This window comes from Archocentrus centrarchus, chromosome 13 (genome assembly GCF_007364275.1).
Source record: "Archocentrus centrarchus isolate MPI-CPG fArcCen1 chromosome 13, fArcCen1, whole genome shotgun sequence".
NCBI classification, from domain to species: domain Eukaryota; kingdom Metazoa; phylum Chordata; class Actinopteri; order Cichliformes; family Cichlidae; genus Archocentrus; species Archocentrus centrarchus.
The window spans coordinates 26,784,175-26,808,963 of NC_044358.1; the positions used below are offsets into that span (position 1 = coordinate 26,784,175).

Genomic DNA, 24,789 nt, shown 5'->3' on the forward strand with positions numbered 1-24,789 from the left:
AGGTGTATAAAACTAAGCACCTAGGAATCTAGACTGTTTCTGCAAACATTTGTGAAAGAATGGGTCGCTCTCAGGAGCTCAGTGAATTCTAGCGTGGTACTGTGATAGGATGCCACCCGTGCAACAAGTCCAGTCATGAAATTTCCTGGCTTCTAAATATTCCACAGTCAGCTGTTAGTGGTATTATGACAAAGTCTAAATGACTGGGAACGACAACATCTCAGCCATGAAGTGGTAGGCCATGTAAAATCGCAGAGGTCGCCAACTTTCTGCAGAATCAGTTGCTACAGACCTCCAAACTTCATGTGGCCTTCAGATTAGCTCAAGAACAGTGTGTAGAGAGGTTCATGAAATGTGTTTCCATGGCTGAGCAGCTGCATCCAAGCCTGACATCACCAAGCACAATGCAAAGCGTTGGATGCAGTGGTGTAAAGCATGCTGCCACTGGACTCTAGAGCAGTGGAGAGGTGTTCTCTGGAGTGACAAATCATGCTTCTCTTTCTGTCAATCTGATAGATGAGTCTGGGTTTGGCAGGTGCCAGGAGAACAGTACTTGTCTGACTGCATTGTGCCAAGTGTAAAGTTTGATGGAGGGGGGGGATTATGGTGTGGGGTTGTTTTTCCTGAGCTGGGCTCAGCCCCTTATTTCTAGTGAAAGGAACACTTAATGCTTCAGCATATCAAGACATTTTGAACAATTTCATCAGCAGTAATTGCTTTTATGTACTGTTTCAGTCGGCATATAGCAGCTGTTGTCCAGCTTTGATGCAGGGCTGCTTATTATTGTTCCTGGATTGATTTGCACTATGAATGATGATTTAATTTTTTTTAATAGAAATGAACACAACAAAGTCCCTGTGTTGTGGTGTCCCCCCCCGGGTCAGATCTGATTTCTTGTGTCCCATGATGTCAAGCAAAGAGATGTCCAGCAGTTTGAAAGTAGGGTTCATCAAACACAATAGTTGTGCAATGAATTTTATATTAATAGAGTATTGCATTAAGAATGGGTTTTGATTGTTTTATGTGGGTGATAATTCATTTCAGTTTCAGTTCAGATTTGGAAGTTGTAGCTTGTAATTGCATATATATATCACACTGAAAGCATTTTTTTTTTCTCAATGGGTAAAACATTACAAAAAGCAAGTATAAAGTGTTAAAGTTTCAATACATTAAGGTGCCGTTTACACGAGACCGTTTTCATTTTGAAACGGTGTCGTTTTGATGCGTTTCGGCCTTGCGTTTACACGACAACGGTGTCGTTTTGATGCGTTTCGCCCTTCTGTTTACACGACAACAGAGTGAAAACAATGTGTTTCAGAAACGGGGTCCAGAGTGGAGCGTTTCAGAAACGCACCGGCTTGCGTTTTCGTGTAAACACTTGAAACCGGGGTGATTTGAAAACGCTCGACTCGCACATGCGTACTATGGTTGAGACGGCCAGTTTTTCGCGCACGCGCAGACTGATAAACAGTACTCGCGGATTCACGAGTGCTTCTTATGCTTTTCCTGTGTTTTTACCGTTTTGTAATTCAGCGTTGTGTGCAGCAGCGATCCAACCTCATCATCTGTCCACACAAAACCTCTCACATTGGCCGTTTTGTAAGTAATGAACAATTTGCCGCACTACCTACTGTGTCACTCCACGCATGCGCGTCTTGCGTAAACAAACTGCAAAGAGAAAACCAACGCCAACTTGTGGCCTGGCATGGGAACTACATCGTTTTCATCGTTTCACATGTCCTCGTGTAAACGCGGATCGTTTCTGAAACGCCATCGTGTAAACGAAAGGCTGAAACGCATCAAAACGACACCGTTTCCAGTGAAAACGGCTTCGTGTAAACGGCACCTAAGTGGCTGCATGTCTAGCATATTCACAGAAAGGGAGAAAGGGAGAAGCAGTTTAATGATGAGCCAAATTGATCACATTTAAAAGCAAGATCACATTTAAAAGCAAGATTGAATATTTATTTTGGTCTCATTATGCACCTATTCTTGATGAGCATTTTTTTTTTAAATTATGAAAAAAATTATGAAAAAGAACATTAATATACTCTGTGCAGTTGCAGCTGTGTTTTCAGCATCTGTGTAGCACTGGCATCCTGCTTTACATAATCACTCCTGCAGCTGTCCCAAATTTTGTCCAATCTGGCACATTTACCCCATCTTCTTTGTAATGTGTTTAAATGTCTAGTGCCGATTAACTGGCATGGCGTCCTGCTGTTAAGGCAGTGCGATTATTGCAAAAAATCATAATACCAATTATTATTCTGGTCAGTTTTGTAATCTTGATTATTTAACTCCATTTTTCATTACCTAAATGCATTTGTTGATCTAGAAAATGTAGTTGAAATGGAAACAAATAAATCAAAAAGAGCTATTGGGGGACACAATGTTGTCAAATAGGACCAAACTGTAAAACCCACCTTGCAAAGGGAATGGCTTCTGTGGGTGCAGACCAGGGCAAAGAAAGCCCCAGGTGACGGCAGGCTTGTGTGCCTTGGGAGACTAGCTTGGTAGCCATGGGGCACTTAACATAGAGCTGAAGCCCACAGCCAGTCTTTGCATGATTGTGAAAGTGAAGAGACAAGGGCAACTGTTAAAAATTGTTCCATGGGTTCACCTGTGGAAACTTTGTGAGTTTTACTTTGTCTAGATAGGGCTTGTTGAGGATTCTCTTTTAGTCTTTATGACTTGAAATACATTAAACAGCAAGTGACTTTGAGTGAATTTTTGGGGAGGGGTGAAAGCACAACCATTGGAAAGGGGAGTGCTTGGTTTAGAACACAAGAAAAATTAAGAACTTCATAGTGAAAAAAATGAATGCAACAAAGCAATCATTTTATCCAGATTATTTTATTTGGATAGATGTTGCAATCCAAAATTATCATTGACATTAAAATTAGATTGAAAAAAATAATAGCTAGATCCCCTACATGCAGTTTTTTTCCTCTTTGTCAATCTGGAGTATCTAGAGTTGCTACTATTGCACATATAATTGCCAGTGATGCATTAAATTGTACAGCAAAACCACAAGATAACTGAATTTTTCTTTATTATGGTTGCACTGTCTACAGTGAACCATATAAACCACCAAAAGTCTGCATATGATGTAAATAAGGATCTTAGGAATACTGGTCACACCTGGATGTCACTTTGGCAGGCACACACCAACTTTCACCACACCCCGTTCTCATCAGGCCCCATTTCACTCTTTTTCACCTATGATTATGTGCATGTCTTGTTCATTTTTAATCTGTCATCACTACATCTTATTGGAGTTCACTGTAAAGAATATTTTACTATTGCACTTTCACCAAATTACTTTCCCCAATTTACCAATATTAATAATTCTTGTTGTCTCAGGCTTGGAAAGAAATATATCCAGGAAATGGGACAGAGATGGCAGAGAGGAACGAAACAAATCCAGGGGTGGTGATGTTGAAGAATGGGTGGAGCCAGGACAATAGCTGGGGCTCTTGAGTGCTGAGGGAGTTGGGGGTCTATCACCCAGCCCTGTGATGTTGATGCATGTGGACACCCTCTACTATCCTGCCCCTTCTGTACTGTTCGCCAAAAAGAGCTTCAGGGCTCAAACATTACTTTCACTTCAAGAAAGCCAGGATCACAACAATAAAGAAAAGGGGGACAAGGAAAGAGAGCTGTCTTACCCAAGTGTCAAGTCCTCACATGCCTTCAAGCTAACAGTGGCAGGGAAGAAGCTCAGTGCTCCAATAGATGTGAAGGGAAACTACTTTCACATTATTTATTTCTCACAATGCCAACTCTCTAAATATAATATAACTTAAGTTTTGGTTCTTTTTGGAGCCCGTCTTTGTCTAAAATAGCCGGAAATGGATAGCTGGCACTAAAACGCAGCATCTTGGCTGTAGCTTATTGGATGCATTTTTCATTGCCATGTTGAGAGTCCTCAGGATGGGGATGCTCTAATTGAATGTTGTCTGTGTATGCTATGAAAGGCTGTATTGTAAAGAGAGCCAGCAACATGCAGCCGCACTGTGATTAATCTTACACTGTCTGTTTCTGCTGATTCAGAGGTGACTCAATAGACTGACACACGCCTGCTTTTCTTTCTTTCTTTTTGACTACAAGAACCAGTCTAAAAACACAAGTTGTATCACCTACCCACAGTTTGTTGATTGGATAACATTGCTTTGATCGCAGATAGCCAAAACAAGAACAGAAAAGCAGGGCAAGGAATATGCAGGGCTACCTTTTCTACCACAGTCTTTTGTTTACATATTCTTGTAGGCCAATGAATGTCCCTAGGATAGGCTCTTTTCCTTGGTGACAAATTATTTTTCAAATTATCTTGCTTTTCTCGGGCTAAATTGCTTTAATGAGCATAATGTCCTTGAATGAATATTTTATGATCTTCAACCTGAAAAGAAAAATAACAGGAGAAAAGTATTGTGTCATCTGTGCATTAAAAAGCTTCAGAGTTTAGAGATGTTGCTCATTGATTAGCAAAGTTCTCAGTTTATTGTAGTAGACCTCATAACTATAAGCATTTTGGCAGAGTGGCATGTTCAACCACCTTCCTTCCTTTCCCAGTGCTCGAGGACAGCAGACAGCATAGCGTGAAGAAATGTCTATCCCCCGGCCTTCATGTCAGGAATCCTGATGAGGTTTATTGGGGCAGAAAGGGCACAGTTTTCCCCCTGAGGCTGTAGCTTGAGCTCCAAAGCTACTGGTCTTGTCTCTTCAATACACACCACACCTCCCTCCATCTCTGTTTCATATACTTACTTAATCCTGTCTTTCTTTAAATCCATATTTCAGTATACACAGTGCCACATGGTAACCCTGCTTAGGTCACATATTGAAAGTGACATCATCGCATCTGACATGAGGCTAGAGTGTAGTGGAGACAGTGGTTTATAAAAGGAAAATCGCAGTGTGGGTGTAAAGAACGCCTTTGTCGTTGGCAGGGAGTCGAAAGTGACGTCAAGCAGACTGTTTTTGTGTGTGCACCCAAATTGTGTGACTCAGGTATATAGATTAGATAACAAGCACTGTGTTTGTATTCTCTCCCATTGGCTGGCTCCAGGCATGAATCAGACTGTTCAAGTGACTGTATCATTACACGGTGGAGATAAAAATCTCACTTGTAAGGAGGTGGGATGAATGGCTGGCTGGTTAAAAAGCAGTTATTGCCAGTTCCATAAGGTACTTGGCAAGCCAGAGCCATAACTTAGCACAAAACTCCAGCTGAGGACATTGTGCTGTCACCACAGACTTGTACTCCAGCTCTGCCAAATTTTCCAAAGTAATCTAACATCTCAGGGAGTGTTGCCGTGTGTGATGGTGTACTTCACCTCCTGGAATGGACACACCTCAGTCTGATCTCCGCAGCCTGCAGGCAACTCCCAAACTGTCCAATCCTGTCCTAGTAACAGACAGGGCTCCACCCCTTGTAGCTCCAACAACGCCTGGCTGTGCTGTGAACTGTATTGCTCTGCTTCTGGTGGGGGACTTTACATTACAGCAACTTCCCTTAGTACAAGTTACAACAGCAGCATTGTATGACAGGGGATAGTCAAGGTAATGCTTGGCTTATTAAGCCAACTGTGTTTCTTAACTTGGGTATGTTAGCTGCAAATTGCCAGATCTTACCTTGAGTTTGAAATGTCTTATTTTTCTGTGTTGGCTCTTATAAACATTGAATCAGTCTCTTATAATTCGTCTCCGAGATAAACTTTTATAATCTGCCAAAATCTGCTTAGATTAATTCTAAGAGGAACTGAGAGTAATCTGAAGTATTTCCTCTGCATCTTGCATTAGTTGGTCTGGTTCCTTACATATTGTTTCCCTTCCTCTTTAGTGTGGGAGACCTGTGCACAGAAATGGCTGTGTGTCAGAGTCCTGCTCCCTCAGGGCTGTTCGTCCTCCCTCCTTCTCGTCTTTCTCTCTCCACGGGCCGGTCTGGTCCCGGCCTCTCTTGCTGCCACTGTTGCTGCAGTTGGCCCAGCTCTGCCACAGTTTTCCATCAAAACACCAAACCTCAATGGAGCATTCAAGCCCAGGCCCGCTCCAGTACTGCCCCTCCCTCTTATCCCACCCTGTTCTGACTCTGCCGTCTTTCTCTCTTTCTCACTTACTGCATATTTAATGGCCCCCTCCAGGAAGAGGTCCTCACTCAGACTTTTATATAGCTGGATCTGAAGTATTGAATGAACTTTGAAACTGTTTCTTGAGTGTTGTCTGTGAGGTTTCATAGGAAAGGGGGGGGGGGGGGGGGCTGTTTTTAGCTTGTTGGTTTTGTAGTTTCGCTCAGATCTGCATATAAGATGTGAAAATTGCCTAACAAAACCCACAATGTAGAAGAATTACAGTCATTGTCACTGTAGTACAAGGATTGACATGGTCCAAGTTTATTTTTTTATTAGTAAGAAAGCTCTTTAGTGTTGCAGCAGTGTACAACCTCTCCAAGTAGAATCAGATGCTGTTTTACAGAGCACTAGTGATGCTTAAACAGTACAGCATGTTTTCTGTTCACATCATTCTGTTCTTTATATTTTCTAGTACTCCAACTAGTGATTATTTTAACTGTTTGTTATTTATATCCATGATTAATTAAAAAAAAAAAAAAAAAAGAAAACCTGTAAACTAATAACCGAGAAACTGGAACCAAGAACTTGACTAATTTTACTCGGCCCCTGAAACTTGACAAAAACTACTAATGAATATTGGAGAAGAAATTAACACCTTGCACAGTTTTTGAAGTATTATTGGGGCAAAGAGAAAAAAACACACTGCTGATATGAACTATCACATTGGTTCTCTGAGACATTTACTGTGAGGTTGTGAGCTTTAGTGTGTGTCAGTAATATTGTTCCATGGAAATTCTGAAGTGAGACCCTATAGTATTACCAAACCAGACATGGCTATTATCAGAATTTGCTTAGTCACAACTACACTATCTCCTTTTCCTAGTTCAACTCCAGCTATGACAGATGATTTTAGATAAACCTCAATTGTAAGCCTGAGCTATGATAATGCACTCCCAATACAGCCAGTTAAGACATTTAGCTGCCCACGTGGTCATGACAATTACTTTTCTTGGACAGTAACCCTTGGGTTTGTGTTATGAATGCGTGCTATTGTCTGAAATCGGCAAACCAAGATAGCGTTGTTTTGGGGGCAGTAGGTTTGTCAGTGATCCATGGTCTAACTCGTATTGCTTTTCACTTTTTATTTTTAACCACTGACATGATCAGTTGATTATGAAGGAAGAATAAACTACACTATTTAATGCATTTCCAGTTTAATTTATTTTCTTAGACATTACAGCCTTCAGTGGACTTGAACCACCCATTTTTGTGTATGCAATTATCAGGCCACTATGTAGCTGTATATAGGCACACACAGGGAATGAGTTCAACTAAAGGAAATAACCATTGCTTGAAAGATGGATTCTCTCATTTAGTAAGTATCATTTTCGAGTATGACCAAATTTTTGTATGATAAATTTATTTATTTATTTTTTAAAATAACGGTTTCATGGTATTTGATGGCTAAAATGGTGAAGCAAACTTTTTTGCATGCGCTCAAGCAAGCACACCTATGGTGCTGCAGTGAAATGGGTCCCCACTGACACTGCTGCATGCGTTCGTTCCGGACGTTGTTTAGGCTTTTCTCCATTCATGTTATCCTTATTTTGTGCATGGACAGTGTTTCTAAATCTTACGGCTACATTTACCACTAAAACCATAGTGCCAACACAGCCAGTGTTTGTTTCTTGAAAAATGTATTTCCAATTTTCATTATGGATATAGTAAGCCAGTATATTATAAACAGACTTGCATACATTGCTACTACACCATCAGTAGATATGCCAGAAACTCATTTGAAACTAGCAAACCTCATTTGTGCACGTGTGTCAATGCCACAACTTAGTTGGTTCATATGGCTTTTTGTTTGTTTGTTTGTTTTTCCTGGTTTGGCGGTTATAAAGCAGATGATTGGCTCATTCGGGGAGGGGTCAAACAAGCACCATCTTTGGTGTGTGCTTTCCTCAAAAATTTCTATTCAGGATTCCTTAAGTGCCACGTATCTCCCTTACAATGTAATATCACATTGTAATCATTGCCACACAGCTTTTACATTCAGCTGTTATTCTGAAGCACTGTTTCCATACCAGGCCTGTCTGTCTCTCAGCAGGGCTGTGCTGTAGTTTTGCTGTGATGCCCGGGCGTTGTTGTTATTCCTTTTCTTTCAGTTTTTTTCTTGGCACTGGTTGAGTGCCAAAACCAATGTGACAGCAGCACTCACATCCACCCAGGCAGAAAGTTGTCCTTAGATGGAAAGTTTTTATTTATTTTTTTATTTTAGCCTATATCTATTTTTATTGTAACTTTGAAAGCGTTTGTTGTAACCGACAACCCAGACCTTTAAATGGTTAGCTGTAGCATAGATGTGCTTGCCAGGGGCAACTAGGGAAGTTTAATGGTCAAGCTCTGAAGTGGTGTATTTTCATAGACTTCCACCAAAAGTGTGGCCGCTTCAGGATTTGGCGCAGCAGGATATTTTTTGATTCAGGAATGGTACCTATAATTTAAAGAATATTATTGTAGCACTGTGTATTTATTATGTTGGCGAAACTCATTGTGTCTGATATCCTTAAAGCTTGAATAGCAAAATAACTTTTTCCAGTACTTGTATTTGTGTGTGAATTAATTTCTTCTGATCCAATGTAAATACATTTTTTTTTTGAAAGCACATCTATTTATTTGAGGCCTCAGTCTCTGGTTTTCAGTCCATCTCTACCCTGTGTTTCAATTTTAGTTGCCTGTTTTAAAACTTCCTATGCCACTACTCAGGTCTTGTTGTTGTTAGCACTTCTCTTGTTTTTATCATTTGTTGCAATCTTCTTTCGTAATTTCCTTCGTCGTCCTCAGTCTTTAAACGTGTCTCAGACATGCTAGGTCCTTTTTCTTATTTCTTCTTCTAGAGACTGTGCTGGCTCTGACTCAGGTTTTTTTTAAGGATGTAAAATAGCACGTTACCATTCTGAACAAATTTCCTTTTTTAGTTCTCTTTCAACTTATTTACCAAGTGAAAGACCCCATGAAGAGGAACAGCAGCATTATTTCATAAGCGTAATTTAGCACAGTCATTGTAGACAACTGGATGCATCATTAATCCTCTTGGTTTGCCTGTCATGTTTTCATTTGCTCCTGTATGATCAACCAAAAACAACATGTGCCTACTCAGTTTTGCCAACTCTGAGCTTGTGCATTCACATGTACCATTTCACTTTGTGTGTGTTTGTGCTGACTTTTCAATCCTTCCAATTCAGAGGTTTCTTAGGGAATGGGTTACTTAAATCTAGTTTTTTTTTTTTTTTTCCCCTGCTGAAGGCTCTGGAACTTATTACAGTCTGAGGCATTTTCATAAACGGGCCATTCAGCTGCCCCTGCATGGCTCTGAATGAGACACAGTGTCACAAGGAGAAAAAGAGTTAATGTGGGCTACTATGTCGTGAGACCTCCCTTTTACTGAAGACTAGTATTCTGAAATGAGTAGTTATTTGTAATACTGTTTGTATTAATGTACTGTGCATTTGCTATTGTTTTGATCTTTTTACTTTTTTTTTCAAGCATTTTGTGTAGCATATAACACATACATAGAGGGTCAAGCCTGAACAAAGACTTTGGGGTAGTACAGCAAAGTGTGAAAATGGATTTCACTGCTGTGTGATTATTTCCACAGTGAGACATCAGTCTTTTCCATGTTTTCCACTTCTTCACAGTAAAAAAATAATAAAACAGAACCTAAATTTGGGCTGGTTGAAGTGGTTTCTCATACTAAATGATGTAAAATGGCAAATTATGGCTCACTCTGTCTAGAGAAAAATGAGTAGTGCTGACTTTGTGGACCCCAACTTGGACTGTTGACAAGTGTTGCAGTGACACTTGTATAATTGACTCAAACACTGAGAGTTTTCAAGATATTTTCCTTAAATTACAAAATAAATCAATATTAAAAAAAAATCTATGATTACTGTGACCCTTCCTGCCATCCTGCTTTGGAATTGATTGTCTTTGACTCGCTTTAATAACTTTCAGAGACCCTAAAACACATTTTATCTTATCTTTGAGTACTGGATTAAAATTTAGTTTAGAAGTACGAAGTGTGAGGTTCAACTGGCCCTTGATTTGTAAGATTGGTACACAAATGCTAATATGCACAATATATCAGGTGACTCTGTTAAGGGTGTATCTTAAGCATGTGAATGACACATTCACATGCACTTCGCATACTATACTGCAGTTAGCAGTATAGTATTTCTTTAAATTGCCTGTCCTATAAATTTCCTTTCATGCTTTATGAAAGCAGAGGCAGATCTCCAGTATCCTGGAAAACATTGCCTTTTCCAATATGGTGCTGACAGTATCCCCTAATTATTTCATCACTGCTTCACTCTGTGGCAGTGATCAGTCTTGGAGCATGCCACTTTGAAGGGAACAGGCCCTGTGTACGATTAGGATATGATTATTATAGTCAAGTTATGATGACTGAAGAACTAGATCACAGCACACACACATGCCCAGATGAGATCTGAGAGGCAGAGGACATTTGACCTGGAAAAGGCTTTAATCTGCAGCTGAAGAACTCTGATGTTTGATCGGGATTATCATGTTTACTACTATATGGGTCTCATGAGAAGCTGTCAGCACGACATCTTGTTTTTTTACCCTCCAAACAGGAATAAGCAGTTCAGCTTTTGTGCTCTACATTACATTACATTAGAATTCTGTCAGAGCATTTCTGTAGGATGCTAATAGTTATTCTGTTTTATCTTGCAGGTTTCCCAAGAAAGTAAACAGGTAAGAATCTTTATCCTATTGTATTGCACACTTATGGATAGGAAATCGTGTGGTAACACACACATACATACATACATACTAGTCCTTGGCATGCACAGAGTTCTGCATGGGGGAAATGAGGCAGATTTTACTAGGCCTGGCGTGCTATAACACAGAAGTCTTTTGGGTTTGACCCCCCCCCCCCCCCCCCCCCCAACAAAAAAAAAAAGAAAAATGCATGTGTGTACACACACACACACACACAGAGTGACGGACAAAGGGGTCCCTCTTTTAAGGGCGGCCCATCGCTGCCTTTCACTGTGAACAGAACAGTGGCCTTTCACAGTTGGGGCCAGTATAGGCGGAGGCAGCCATACATTGCCTCCCAAGGTTCAAGCTGGAGTCCGGCCTTGTGGTATCTCCACTGAGAAGCATCCTTTCTCTGGCCCTGCTCTTTGGGCACTCAGGAGAGCGGTTCCACTTCCTCTTGACATGTCACATTATACAGTAGACATACTCAGCATGATTCATAGACTAGGAGGTCCTCCTGCACATTATTCTCAATAATAAAATGAACAATAGCTGGTTCTTGGTGCTGCTGCAGTTACCCCGGATTTTTACTTGCCTGAAGGCTGTATTTATTCTGTAGTAGTACAGTAAGATATGTATGCGTTACAATGACCTTTTCAGTTAAAAAAAAAAAAAAAATGTGTAAAAAATGTGTAAAAGTCTATATTGTTGTATGCGATTGCTCTTACAGGACTAATGCTGGTCTTGTGATCTTCCACCACCTGGTTTACCACTTTCTCGTGTTCCTCTTTCTATAGAACCAGCATCATTCACCATAAAGACCACCCCCCAGACAAGAAATCCAAAAGTGAAAAACCCTTACCTCCCTCCAATGAGTTTGACCCTACAGGTAACTTCACACTTTCATTTCTATGCTTGAAGTCATGCTTTTCTCACTCACTCTGCTTCTGTCTGTCACACTGTATCTTTCCATCTCTTCATTCGGTGTCTGAATGCCTCCCTGACTGCCTCATATGTTTCTGTCAGACGATTTCTATTTCTTTCTTTCTCTCTAACTCTCACACTCACAAATTGTCTCATAGAACCAATGTGTTCATGATGGCTTGTTTGGCATGTTTGTATCTTGCTCTATGCTTTGTGCTTGATTAATGAATGAGTTTAAAATGGCAACTTTATCTCAGTCTTCACGGGTGATCTGATCCGAGATAACTGTTTATTTGGTTATCATTAGAATTTGGTGATTTATTATTAGCTGGAGTTGGAATTGTCTTTCTCTGGTAGTTAATTCACTATAATGTGTCTTTACTGGTTACGTTGGCATTACGGCTTTATGACTGTTTGTCAGAAGCTTATATTTCATTACATGTTGCCAGTGTTAAGCTGATAAGCAGAGAACGGTTTGATTAATGGACTGAAAAATCTGTAGCTGTGTGCATAATGTTCACGTGTCTCACAGTTTTACATAAATCAGTGGGTTTTGTATGCCCGAGTGGTTGGGTGGTCTCATGTGTGCATGCATACTTGAAGGGCACAAAAAGCCACTGAGCCTGTTATGCGCTCCAGTTTCAAGTTTATTGCAGGGTGAAATTGTTATATTTCAGAAACAGACTCGTCTGATATGGTGACAGTCCCAGTGGTGTTTGTCAGCAATCAGTGCAGTGTGATTTGAGATATGACTGAAGCGTCTGTATTCACAACAAGAGAGAAAATCCTCTGCACCACATGGTGGCTTATCTCTGAATGATGCAACAAAACACAGACAAGATGAGTTCTCTCTGTTACTTAAAACATTCACTTTGCTGCTTTGCTTTTGTCTAGCACCAGACTAAAATCTTTTCACATTCATTTCTGTGATGTTTGGTGATGTGGTAATGAAACAAAATGTATCAAATCCATCAAGAAACAAATATTTCTTAAATATGCTTTTTTTTTTTTTTCTTCTACATCTTTAGTTTCTACTCTGTTACATCTATGTCCTGAAATATTGCATGTCTGCATGGTCTGTATCACTGCTCGTACCTTTTATTTGCCTGCAAGATGCATGAACTCTAATAATCTTTTCCTAGATTTTCTCTATAAGCACTCTCTTTCTGTATTTTTGAAGTGGTTTGGGTTTATTAGGGATTGCCAGAAATTGTCAGACGCTCTGAAGATAGGTTGTAAAACTGACTTTTTATATATTTGATTCCAAAAAAAACTGATAATTTGTTAAAAATAAATAAATAAAAGTCAGTGCTCGTTTTAATTACTGGCCTAAGAAATGTTTCTCCTCTGTTGATGGAAACTTGATTTTGGAATTATTTTTAGCATCGTCCCCTTTGCCACAACTTATAAAACCACCCTTGTGGTGGGCAGGCACACCCAAAATTGCATGCAGTTTCACTAGCTGCTTATTCATCATGATAAAACTGAAGGCAAAATTGAATATTACCAGACCTAAATGAGTGCAAGGTTTAAGTGTACAGCTGCACTTTTATGGCCATTGTACTATTAGGAAAGATTTTTTTCATTAAAGAAGTCCCATGTGAGCTTGGCCTTTTGTAGCCTTCTTTATTTTTTATGAGTATTTGTATGTTTAATATAAACTCAAACTTGAGGTTATTATTATTTTAATGCCATTTTGGTTCTTAAAGCATTTGGCCTCTGTAATTACATTTGCAGTAAATATTTCTATAGATACGTAGGTAGTATAAATAAAAAGATACTTAAAAACAAGAGAGTCAACCTCTCTTTTGATGCTGCTAGTTAATCTTCAGTGCCTAATCAAATCAAATTTTTTTTTTTTAAATTAAACTGCCTATTTGTGCATTTAATTTTTCATCTCTCATGTTTATTTCTCCCTCATGATTTTCTCTTTCCTGTTTTGTGTTTCCTTTCCTTGTGTTGGTTGTTTCTTTATGTGTGTGTGAATGTGTGCTGTCTGCTCTGCGTTCTGTGTGGTGGGGGCTGTGAGCAGAAGCTCTGGTGGTGCAGAAGAGTGGCAGCAGCAGTGTGCTAACAGAGGGGAAGCCTGAGTCCTGTGGTAAGAAGCTCCTGCTGGAATGGCTGGTGTGGCAGCTGCATTTGTACATGCTTCCTGGTGTGAGATTGCCTCTAGATGTTTGCCTTTCCCAGATTAACTTATTTGATCATGCAGCCTAATATTAAAATAAGATGGCCACATAATCACTGCCAAGAGATCAGCTCAACTGCAACCAAAATCTGGTTTATCTGCTTAATTTTGATAAATGTTTAGATTCAAGGATGCAGTTATATAGTCAACCTTCTCCTGAACTTTTGAACCAGTGTGTAATGTTGTTGTACATTTTCAAATGAGTGACAGTTTCGAACTAATTTAAACCCTTATAGGATCTGCTTACATGCTTGCAAGAAGTAAACAAACTAAACATCAGATTTAGTGACATGTTTCTTAGAATCTATATTAGCGAGGTCATTATGTCACTTCATTGTCCCTCTGCTCCTTTTAACTTTGTTCAACTTAGCTTTCATGCTTGTCACTTAATGTACAATGACATGAGTACATTTACAGGCAGAGACAGACGTGGTCACTGCAGCCAGCTTGACTGCATATGGCTTACCTCACATGCAATGAATTGACAAAACAAATTCTTAAAGCAGCTGTCAGAAATGCCAGTTTGAGCTGAGGCAGCCTAAGCTCTCTATAGGGTACAGTTTAGCAAGATAATCCATTATCATATTCAACAAAGCATTGGTGTGCACTTATCTCCATTGTTTCTGGTCTGCTGCAACTTTAGCAGTGATCTTAAAAAAAAAAAAAAAATCACGTGGTCTGTAACTTGTGTTCCTTTTTTTGTGTGTGTTACTGTGATGTTACTACAGTTTATTCTCTAGTATAAATTTTGCTTCCTTGCTGGATGCAGATTACATTTCAGTTTAATCTCTGAATTATTCATTAGTTCAGATCATGTCAGCATCCCATTCCTCATAGTTTATAAATACCATCCAAAGACTATTAAATACTTTAAAGCATTAAGAGAGCGTAAGATCAGCATCTAGAGGCAAATTCACACCAGGTCTTGAATTCATATGGCTTCATCTGCTTCCTTGACCCCCCCGCCCCTTCATTTCTACCTAACCCTCTCTCTACTCCCTTCCCCCCAACCTGGGGCTTTTGGCTCCCCTAACCTCTCTCCACATATTGCTGCTGTTCCTTCTATTCTCCAACCCCCAACCGACCTATCGGTCGACTTAATTCTCTTTTGATGCTGCAGAGACCAGGAAATCTCAGGACACAAAAAGAAAGCACTGGACACCTCTCTCAGTCTAGATAGTGTTGAAATGACAATTTAAGAGAGTTTGTTCTTATTGGAGAGTCTTCTATAAAAAATATGAGACTACATTTGTTACTGAGCATTTGCATACATTGCATTTTTTTTTTTTTTTATTTATTTATTTATTTTTTTATATATGTACTCAAGTGCTGGTCAGATAAAAGATAAGGTCTAATCTTGCCTTTCTTTTTGTAATGAAACCCTGTACAAAGAACCTGAAAAGTATCATTCCTCTTTCTAATATGCGAGATATCCATCCATCCATCTAGAGAAAAAAAACTGACTTGTCAGATCAGTTTTGAATATGACCTCATATACAGTACTGTTTCCAAAGAAAGGTGGGCCCCTGGGTAAAATGTAAATGAAAACAGACTGCAATGCTTTGTCTGGGAAACGGGTGGATATCAGCATGTTTTTCAGACATGTATTAAATGTAAATAAAATATTATATGTAATATTTTATTTTATTTTAAATTTGAAGCTTACAATATTTTTTAAAAAGTTGGGACAGGAAATCTTTTTTTAAACAGCACTCTAACTTTTTGTAAATTGAGAAAACCAATTGCAGTTTTAAAGTGAAACATTTTCTCAGCGTGCTTGATTCAGAAATTTAGTTGTAGTGCTTGTTTAAAATATTTTCAGTGCATTTTTGGTCGGGACTGCAGGAAGGCCAGTTCAACATCCAGATTCTTTTCATAGCAGGTTGTGTCTCTGAACTGTTTCTAAGTAACTTGAATCTATTTTCTTTTTAGATTACACAGCTTTTTTTTTTTTTTTTTTGCCTCTGTACCAGCCTTTTGGAATCTGCTGTTGCTAATATGAGGAGACATCATTTTCTGATGTCTCCTACCTAAAAAGATTATGTTGGCAGAAGATGAATTTTTTCCACCAAAATTCCTCTACCATTACCAGAGTGGTTAAAGGGATGCAATTCAGTACAGAATTGCTCTTGCACTCCTTTGTTTTACAGTAGTTGAGTGTTCTGAAGGCCCATGGGAAGAAACTGTTTTTAAGTCTATTTGTCCGGCTGTTTGTGCACCTGTACTGCCTGCCAGAGGGCAGGAGGTTGAACAAGTGCTGTCCAGAGTGGGGAGGAACTTTGATTATTTTCTTTGCCCTGCTGAGACAGCGAGAGCTAGAGATGGCCTCTAGGGAGGGCAGTGGGCAGCCGATGGTTCTCTGGATGGTGTTGATAACCCTCTGCACAGCTTTCCTGTCTGCTGCTGAGCAGCTGGTGTGCCACACTGTGATTCAGTATGTCAGTACACTGTCAATGGTGGAGCAGTAGAAGGCCACCAACAGCTTTTTCTCTGTGTGATTCCTTAGTAGCACTCTCAGGAAATGTTGTCTCTGATGAGCCTTTTTAACCACTGCTGTTATGTTGGCAGGCCAAGAGATTGTCTGAGATGTAGGTCCGCTGGAAATGAAAGGAGGAAACCCTCTTGATGCAGTCCCAGTTGATGTAGAGCAGAGCGGGGCAGTGTTGGGTCCTACGTGAGCCTCCTGTAGTCAGTCATCATCTCCTTGGTTTTGCTGATGCTGAGTGCCAGGTTATTAACAGATCAGACAGCTTCTGCACCTCATTTCTGTACGCAGACTTGTTGCCTCCAGATTTGAGTCCAGCCACAGTAGTGTCATCTGCAAATGTAATAACTGTGTTGGTGGAGTGGATTAGGTGGCAGTCATATGCGTACAAGGTGTATGGGAGAGGACTAAACACACAGCCAGAGAGCCAGTGCTAAATGGGGAGAGTCACATAGTTTGTCAACCAGTATGTGTGGGATGTTTGTGTTGAAGGCAGAAGAAGAAGGCAGAAAATGTAAATGTAAAATTTTATTATTGAGTCCAGAATACATAAAATCCCATTTTGCCTCTTAGTTTCCAGGCAGTCAGCCTTGTTTCTTGGGCATGTGAAATTCAACATACCTAAACCATACTTCTTTGTAATCTAAGATGACACCCTGGAACTATTCTCTGCTAAGCCCACTGCTGTGTTTTGCAATTTAAAAATGGGGAAAAAAAAAAAAGTGATCCAAAAATAAATAGGTCTTCTTTTTTTTTTTTTTTTTGCCCATCCACTTCCTTAAGTGTCATGACTTGATGTTGTCTTTGAGGTTTCTCAGTAACCTTCACACACAGACAGCTTCAGCTTTTTGCATTGGCAGAAGAAAAAGTGTAAAATTTGCAGTGACTTTTTTTTCTCCCTTTTTTTTTCTCTCCCTTTTTTTTCTTTTTTTTTTTTTTCTTTTTCATCACCTTCCCGGTGTGATTATTGTGGAATCCCCTCACAGTACAGATTAAGAGTGAACTAACTGGGTGAACTAAACTTTCTTCAGTGACTTCCTGATCCTGTCAAAGACTGTGTTCTCTCTTTTCGGTCTGTCTCACTTGCAGGTCTGGTCCAGCGATGTGTAATAATCCAGAAAGATGATAATGGCTTTGGGCTCACTGTCAGTGGTGACAACCCAGTGTTTGTGCAGCTTGTCAAAGAAGGTAAGATTAAGTCTCGAACCTTATAAGAAAGAAGAAGAAGATGTCACCACAGTAACCACCTTTATTTTGAGCTTTTGTAATGGACATTTTTTTATGTCATGCACAGACATCAGAATATCATGGCAGTTTGCTAGGAATTTGCCAATATGAGTGGTAATTGGGACTCAGTAACCACCACCACGCATTTATTTAGACTACTGACGTTATTGACTGTAAACTATTTCCTCCTCAAGAGTTTCACTGTAGCTGCAGCTTCTGCTTTATCATGTTGTCTTGTTAAGAGGGGACTTTGACAGGATGCTTCTGTGGTCCACAGTAGTCTCTGACTGTAGAGGATTATGTAGGCTGTTATCAGGTCACACTACAAGGTTTATAAGTAGTGGATAGAGACTGCAGAGGAAGGAACTGATCGAGGGCTTTTGTTGCACTGTTGTTGGTGCCTGACAGTGTTTAGTTTAATCTGAATAATTTATCAACTTGCTTTTCTTTTTGACTTCATTTTAAGCTGAGAAGCAAACACAATGTATTTGTAGTATCTTGCTACTCTTTTAAAAGTCGTCCTATTGTGGTGAAACTGAAACGGATCACATCCAGGTATCATATCACAAATAAACAAACCATTTCGTCACAGGTTATAAATCCTGTTTGTCCCGTATTGGAACAGACCAGGTTATGTTCTTCATTGAGTGACCCCAGGTTACATATCCTCACTACTACAAACATGAGGACACAAAATCTATTTTAGGGTTGCAAAGTACTTGAACTGTACTCTGCTGCCTTTAGTCAGACTTGCCTCTTATAATAACCTGTCTCATGCTTAAATCCCTTTGTTTGGGGTGGAGCTGTGAAACAGGTCCTTCTCGTAATATAACCACTGTTATGGTCTTTCAAAATAGCACTTTAAAATAGTCACTTTGTGACATCTGCTCTGTCAGAGATTTATGATGTATTCATTGTGCAGAAATGCCAATATCTGCATCATGAAAATGTATCATTTGTTTCCTTCTTATTTTCTATTTTTCCAGTTGTTCTATTTCATTCTCTCTTTTCTGGTTCTTTAATGTTTTTTTTTTTTCTTTCTTTGTGTTTACCAGATGGGGCTGCTATGCGAGCAGGTGTTCAGACAGGAGACAGGATCATCAAGGTATTCTGTTTGTCTGCCTCCATGTCTTTAAACTGCTCAAGTCACTGTTTTCTAATCTAAGGCCAGTACAGAGGCTGCCACCTTCTGGACACTCAGTAGATCTACTCACTTCACAACTGGGAATAAAATGCAATGTCATAATGTAATGCTGTGCTTAGAATATGGCCACTGCTGTCTTGCAGGTTAACGGGACCCTTGTTACACATTCTAATCACACAGAAGTTGTGAAACTCATTAAATGTAAGTTGCACTTTCTGTGTTTTCACAAATGCTACATTATAAAAATAAATCCTTAAAGTGACTGTGTGTGTGTGTGTGTGTGTGTGTGTGTGTGTGTGTGTGTGTGTGTGTGTGTGTGTGTGTGTGTGTGTGTGTGTGTGTGTGTGTGTGTGTGTGTTTTTTAGCGGGCTCCTATGTGGCTCTCACAGTGTTGGGGCGGCCTCCTGGCCTTGCCCAGATCCATTTGCCTGAAGCAGAGCCTGAAATTAGCATATCCTCTCCAAGCTCTCCAGCACCAGAACGCCCCTACAGTCCTCAGGACCACCTCTCATCTATGCAGCCACCATGGGTACTAAAGACATTAGTATTGTCTGTTTCTATTTTTTGTCTTCTTTCTTTATCTTCCCCATCTTGAGGATATTCCCTTGGTCTGTCTGGATCCCCCCCCCCTTAAAGATGCTGTCATATTTGTGATACGTCACATCCTTTCAAATCTTCTCTGGCCTAAATATCTTTTATATGAATATCTGTCATATGAATCTGCTTGAATATTTCACATCTGCAGTTCTGTATATTTTTCAGCTTCTCCTTTTTTTTCTCCCCCCCTCCCTCACAGGATGAGAATGTTATTGTCTGCAACCAGAAAGCTGACATCTTGCAGGTGAGCATAGCACTATCTGTCTATAGGTTCTGGTATTGGAAAGGTGATTTGTCCTCTTTATTGCACAGCTGTATAATTTAACCATTAAAGCATCCTCTATCAGTCCTTGCACACGCTCATGCTGCTGTTTTGCACACACTCATGCTGCTGTTGCTGCTGTCATTCGCACAAATCACTGCTGTTGCACCACATGTCACTACCTTTACTCCACATCTTAAACTGTTTTTTTTTGTTTACTTTTTTCTTTTTATATTATTGTTACTTTCTATCGACTATCATACCTGTTACAAGGGCAACACTGGGACCTGAGGACAGAATTTTATTTCACTGTATGTAAATATGATGCGAATGACAATAAAGAGTCCCTGAATGTTGCTTTTTTGACATATTTTACCACTTTCAAGCAAATGGCAGGTCCCTGCTGTTCCTGTTCTTGTGTTGATTTCTTTCTTCTTGCTGTTCAGGCCATGAAGGAGGAGTACAGCAGAAAACCCTCCCCTAAACTACTGAAAGACATCCAGGAAGCTAAAAAACACATTCCTCAGCTGCAGGGTCAGCTCCCCAAGGCCACTGGGACAACACAGGTAGTTACCATAACATGCCCAGAGACTTGGAATATCTAGGGACACGTATCTAACAGCAACATCCAAGCAGTTGTTGTGTGATTTGTGTATATATATATTTTTTGTGTGTGTGTAGAACATTTAGACATTGTGCCAGACAAACATTAATCCAAATCCCATCAGAGGATTACTTTGTCTGTGGGAAGCCACTCCATTGTGTCTGTGTGACAATTTATTTTATACACATCACACACTGAGCCTTGTGCTATGTGCGTCAGCTAACATGTAAGTCTGCTGCCTGTAAAATTTTCAATATTTATATTTTATGAGGTTCCACTGTTGAAATACTTTATTAACTATTACCAATGCACGTAGTTTATTTTGCAAAGGTGATTGAACATATCTTATGATAAACTTATTACCTTTATGTAATTATATACAGTACCAGTTAAACCTTCTCATTCAATGTTTTATTTTTTCAATTTTTTTCCTACATTGTAAATCAGTGCTGTAAATTAATACATCTAGACTATGAAGAGACACATAAGGAATCCTGTAGTAAACTTAAAAGTATGTTTTAGATTCTTCAAAGTAGGCACCTTTCACTTTGTTTACAGCTTTGCACACTCTTTGTATTTTCACAGTCAGCTTTATGAGGTAATCACCTGAAATGGTTTTCCCAGAGGTGCTTAGTACATGTTGGCTGCTTTGCCTTCACTCTGCAGTCCAACTTATCCCAAACCATCTCAGTTGGGTTTAAATCAGGTGATTGTGGAGACCAGGTCATCTGATGCAACACTCCATCACCCTCTTTCTTGGTCAAATAGCCCTTACAGGTCATTGTCCTGTTGAAAAACAAATGATGGTCCTACTAAGTGTAAACCAGATGGGATGACATGTTGCTGCAGAATGCTGTGGTAGCCATGCTGGTTAAGTCTGCCTCTGATTTTGAATAAATTGCCAACAGTGTCACCAGCAAAGCACCCCCATACCATCACACTCCCTCCTCCATACTTCACAGTGGGAACTACACATACAGGAACCATCCGCTCAACTTTTTGGAACCAGCTTCTTTGCAGCAATTTAACCATAAAGTCCAGATTCACAGTCTTCTCTGAAGAGTTGTTGTTGAGATGTGTGTGCTACTTGAACTCTGTGAAGCATTTAGGTGGGCCCTTATCTGGGGTGCTGTTAACTTGCATTTTCTGAGGCTGGTAACTCTGATGAACTTATCCTGTGCAACAGTGGAAACTCTTGGTCTTCCTTTCCTGGGGCGGTCCTGATGAGAGCCAGTTTCATCGTAATGTTTGATGGTCTTTGTGACTGCACTTGAGGATACTTTGAAAGTTCTTGAAATTTTTCAGATTGGCTGACCGTTAAGTAATGATGGATTGTCATTTTTCTTTCTAAAGGAATCTAAACCATATTTTGGTTTGTTAAAATCTTTTAAGTTTACTGCATGATTCCTTATGTACTCCTTTATAGTCCAGATGACTTCAGTATTAATTTACACTGTAGGAGAAATAAAACATAAAAACACTGAATGAGAAAGTGTGTCCAAACTTTTGGTACTGTGTATATATATTCTTTTATAATTGTTAACAGTGTATTACTGAATCCTCAGGAGATTGTTCCAAGTGACGATGCAGATGAGCATGCACTTGTCTCCAAGGCAGAGAACAACACAGACCTGACCTGGAGCAGCACCCCTGTAAGTAATCAATTTTAAAACAACACAATCTAAAAATCTTTCTAAATAAAATATTTAAATCCAATTCCAAAACCTGGTATGCCTTAGAATATTAATGCTAAATAAACACAATCAGCCCTGCTTAGCTTTGGGGCTTATTTAGTTCTAAACACCACGAGTGCAAGGATGATATTTGTGTTTACCAGTTCTACATTCAAATGACTCTCAAGTATAACAACTAATATATAATTTGTTGTTGTTGTTGTTGTATTTTGTGTAAAATTTGGATACTTTACAAAGGTGCTTTGTTCCATCCCACTTTCAGATATCTTGCGTATTTGGGCCTTCATCTCCAGAGAGCCAGTGTCTAAGAGAGTTCGCCTGCCCCAGCCCAAAGAGCACGCCCAGGAACAGCTACAACTCCTGCCACTCCCCAGAGACTGAGGACACCACTGATCTGGTAGCTATAAACTTTGCCTTTTATACAAATTAGCTTTATGCTTATTATTTATCTGTCTTTCCCCTTGCTGGTGTGTGTAGATAACTGACAAATACAACCACACAATAAGGTCAAGAAATTATAAATGTACAAATGACAGATGCATATTCACAATACCCCAACGTCTCGTCGACAGGACTCTCTGTCTCCTACCACAGTCAGCAGTCCCTCCTCGTCTCGCCTTGTCTCGCAAATCATTGGAGCTGAAGATGACTATTTTGACTCAGACCAGGAGCAGGTATTTTTTTTTCACGGGACACTGTTTCATCTCTTTTGTTTAATTTAACGTCAGATTCAGATGTCTTGTCAGATTACTTATTTCAGATTAAGACGAGAGGTAAACTGTTGTACTGACTGTTTTTCAGACAAACGGCCAGTGTAACAGCTTTAACAGTATTGAGCTGCTCAAGTCTCGCCCCGCCCACCTCGCAGCCTTTCTGTATCATGTCATCTCTCAGTTTGACCCTGCTCCTGTGGTAAGACTTTCTTTATATTTGTTATCTTTTGTGTATTATTTACTATTTTTGTGCAACCTGGAATACTCCACAGTTCCTAGTTTTATTTTGATTTGTAATATTTTGTGCCTTCAGCTTTGCTACCTCTATGCTGACTTCTATAAGCAGACCAACTCCAAAGAGACCAGGCGGGTGTTCATGGACCTTCACACCTTCTTCATTGACCGGGGAGCAGTGAGTCTTCATCTGTCTTTATGTCACACAACATGCACACAGTATGGCATTGGTTTAGATTTTAGTAAATTATTGTAACATATTGTCACATTTCTGGGTATTTACAAAATTATACTAATTAGACCAAACAAAGTCCAAACATGTTATCTGTGTCTTAAAACACTCACATGAGCAAAAATGGAGCATTTTCACAGTTAACGCTTAACTATTAAGATGGTTGCATTTACAGGTCCGAAAAGGGTGGTTTATTTGTTCCTAATTGTCTGTTACGGTTTTATCATAGGTGATGATAAAAGAGGTTCAAGTGCACAATAAGACTAGAAAAGCACTGTAAATGCCAGTCCATTTACTGTACCATTTAATGTGCATCTTTATTTATGACCTGTACTCAGGCAGAGAACGCTTAGCAGTGTTTTACTTGACTTCGGTACACTCAGTCCTTTATTACCCGATTTGCTTTTAAAATATCAATCTTTCTTTCTTTCTTTCTGTCTTTCTTTCTGTCTTTCTTTCTCTCTTTCGCAGAATTTAAAAGTTGCCGTTCCTGAATCTGTCTCGGCTGATCTCGGTAAGTATTCCATACAGGGCTTCTGCATCATTTAGTTACCCATCATTTGGAATTGGTGATTTTTTTTTTTTTTGTGGCCATTTTAAACATCCTCATTATACAGTCCCTATAAGTTGATCCTCAGCCAGCCAAGCACACTCTTTGCCAAGGTCTTAAGAAATCAAATGCTCTGATGGTTCGGAAAGTATTGCTTAGCTTTAATACCACTTATTTAGTGTGGACATGCTGCAATCCTTTGATATTTGTGTGTGTGTGTGTGTGTGTGTGTGTGTGTGTGTGTGTGTGTGTGTGTGTGTGTGTGTGTGTGTGTGTGTGTGTGTGTTTGCAGACCGGCGGCGGACAGAACTGATCCCTGAGGAGATAAACAGACAACATGTTCAAACGCTGCAGGACTCTCTGCTCCCTGACATTCAGAAGAACCTTGAAGATTTCAGGTAAATTCTGAATTCAGTTCAGTTCTGAATTTGTATTTTTTTATGATGCTGTAGGTTCTGATCAATTACAGAACTTAAGAATTTTTTCAGCTCCCACATCAGGTATATAGAAAAGAAATTAAGGTTTTGCAGTCCACTGTTTACTCGTTTCTCTCTTAAGACATTATCAACCTGGTCACAGTAATAACAGTATACTGCCTGGTGTGGTGGTACATGTAGGCAGAAGCGCAGTATGGGTCTAACAGTGGCTGAAGCAGAGCTGGCCAGACTGGACCAAGAAAGAGTCAGAGACCGCGTCACACTCGAGCGGGAACGCTCATATGCTGAAAACATCATCACAAAAATAGACGATATCCTGTAAGTATCACATAGAGACACATACAGTCACACATACAGGCACATGCTGGTTGGAACACCATATATTAGCACTATCAAATCTCATCCATTTTTATTCTTTGGACTGTTAACAGGTTAACTACTCAGCTCACAGAGGAAGAGAAATGGTAAGAAAACTTTGGTTGCAGTTATTTGAAGCGAGTTTCTTAAATCATGTAACGGAGATTTAAATTTTTTTTAAGAGTTTAACAACTCCCATGGCCCCTCCAACCATCTGTGTCTGTGCTATATTTACATTCTGTAATATGCCTCTCAATTAACTAAGGGAGTTGTTGTGTCATG

At 39.6% G+C, this 24,789-nt stretch overlaps 1 protein-coding gene across 5 annotated transcripts in view; it reads left to right on the forward strand.

Moving 5' to 3' along the window:
* The window catches only part of arhgef12a (Rho guanine nucleotide exchange factor (GEF) 12a), a 39,126-nt gene that overhangs the window by 5,435 nt on the left and 8,902 nt on the right, over positions 1-24,789 (forward strand). For 4 of the 5 annotated variants that reach the window (XM_030744457.1, XM_030744459.1, XM_030744458.1 and 1 more), the window contains exons 2-19: positions 10,830-10,850; positions 11,657-11,748; positions 13,816-13,881; positions 17,546-17,644; positions 18,739-18,788; positions 18,971-19,028; positions 19,193-19,356; positions 19,624-19,668; positions 20,133-20,252; positions 21,856-21,942; positions 22,247-22,381; positions 22,557-22,658; positions 22,786-22,896; positions 23,011-23,109; positions 23,635-23,677; positions 24,006-24,111; positions 24,331-24,468; positions 24,582-24,614. In XM_030744457.1, coding sequence (XP_030600317.1) covers positions 10,830-10,850; positions 11,657-11,748; positions 13,816-13,881; positions 17,546-17,644; positions 18,739-18,788; positions 18,971-19,028; positions 19,193-19,356; positions 19,624-19,668; positions 20,133-20,252; positions 21,856-21,942; positions 22,247-22,381; positions 22,557-22,658; positions 22,786-22,896; positions 23,011-23,109; positions 23,635-23,677; positions 24,006-24,111; positions 24,331-24,468; positions 24,582-24,614 — 1,569 coding nt within the window. The remainder of the gene's footprint in view (positions 1-10,829; positions 10,851-11,656; positions 11,749-13,815; positions 13,882-17,545; positions 17,645-18,738; positions 18,789-18,970; positions 19,029-19,192; positions 19,357-19,623; positions 19,669-20,132; positions 20,253-21,855; positions 21,943-22,246; positions 22,382-22,556; positions 22,659-22,785; positions 22,897-23,010; positions 23,110-23,634; positions 23,678-24,005; positions 24,112-24,330; positions 24,469-24,581; positions 24,615-24,789) is intronic. The other variant, XM_030744461.1, reaches the window with a different exon arrangement.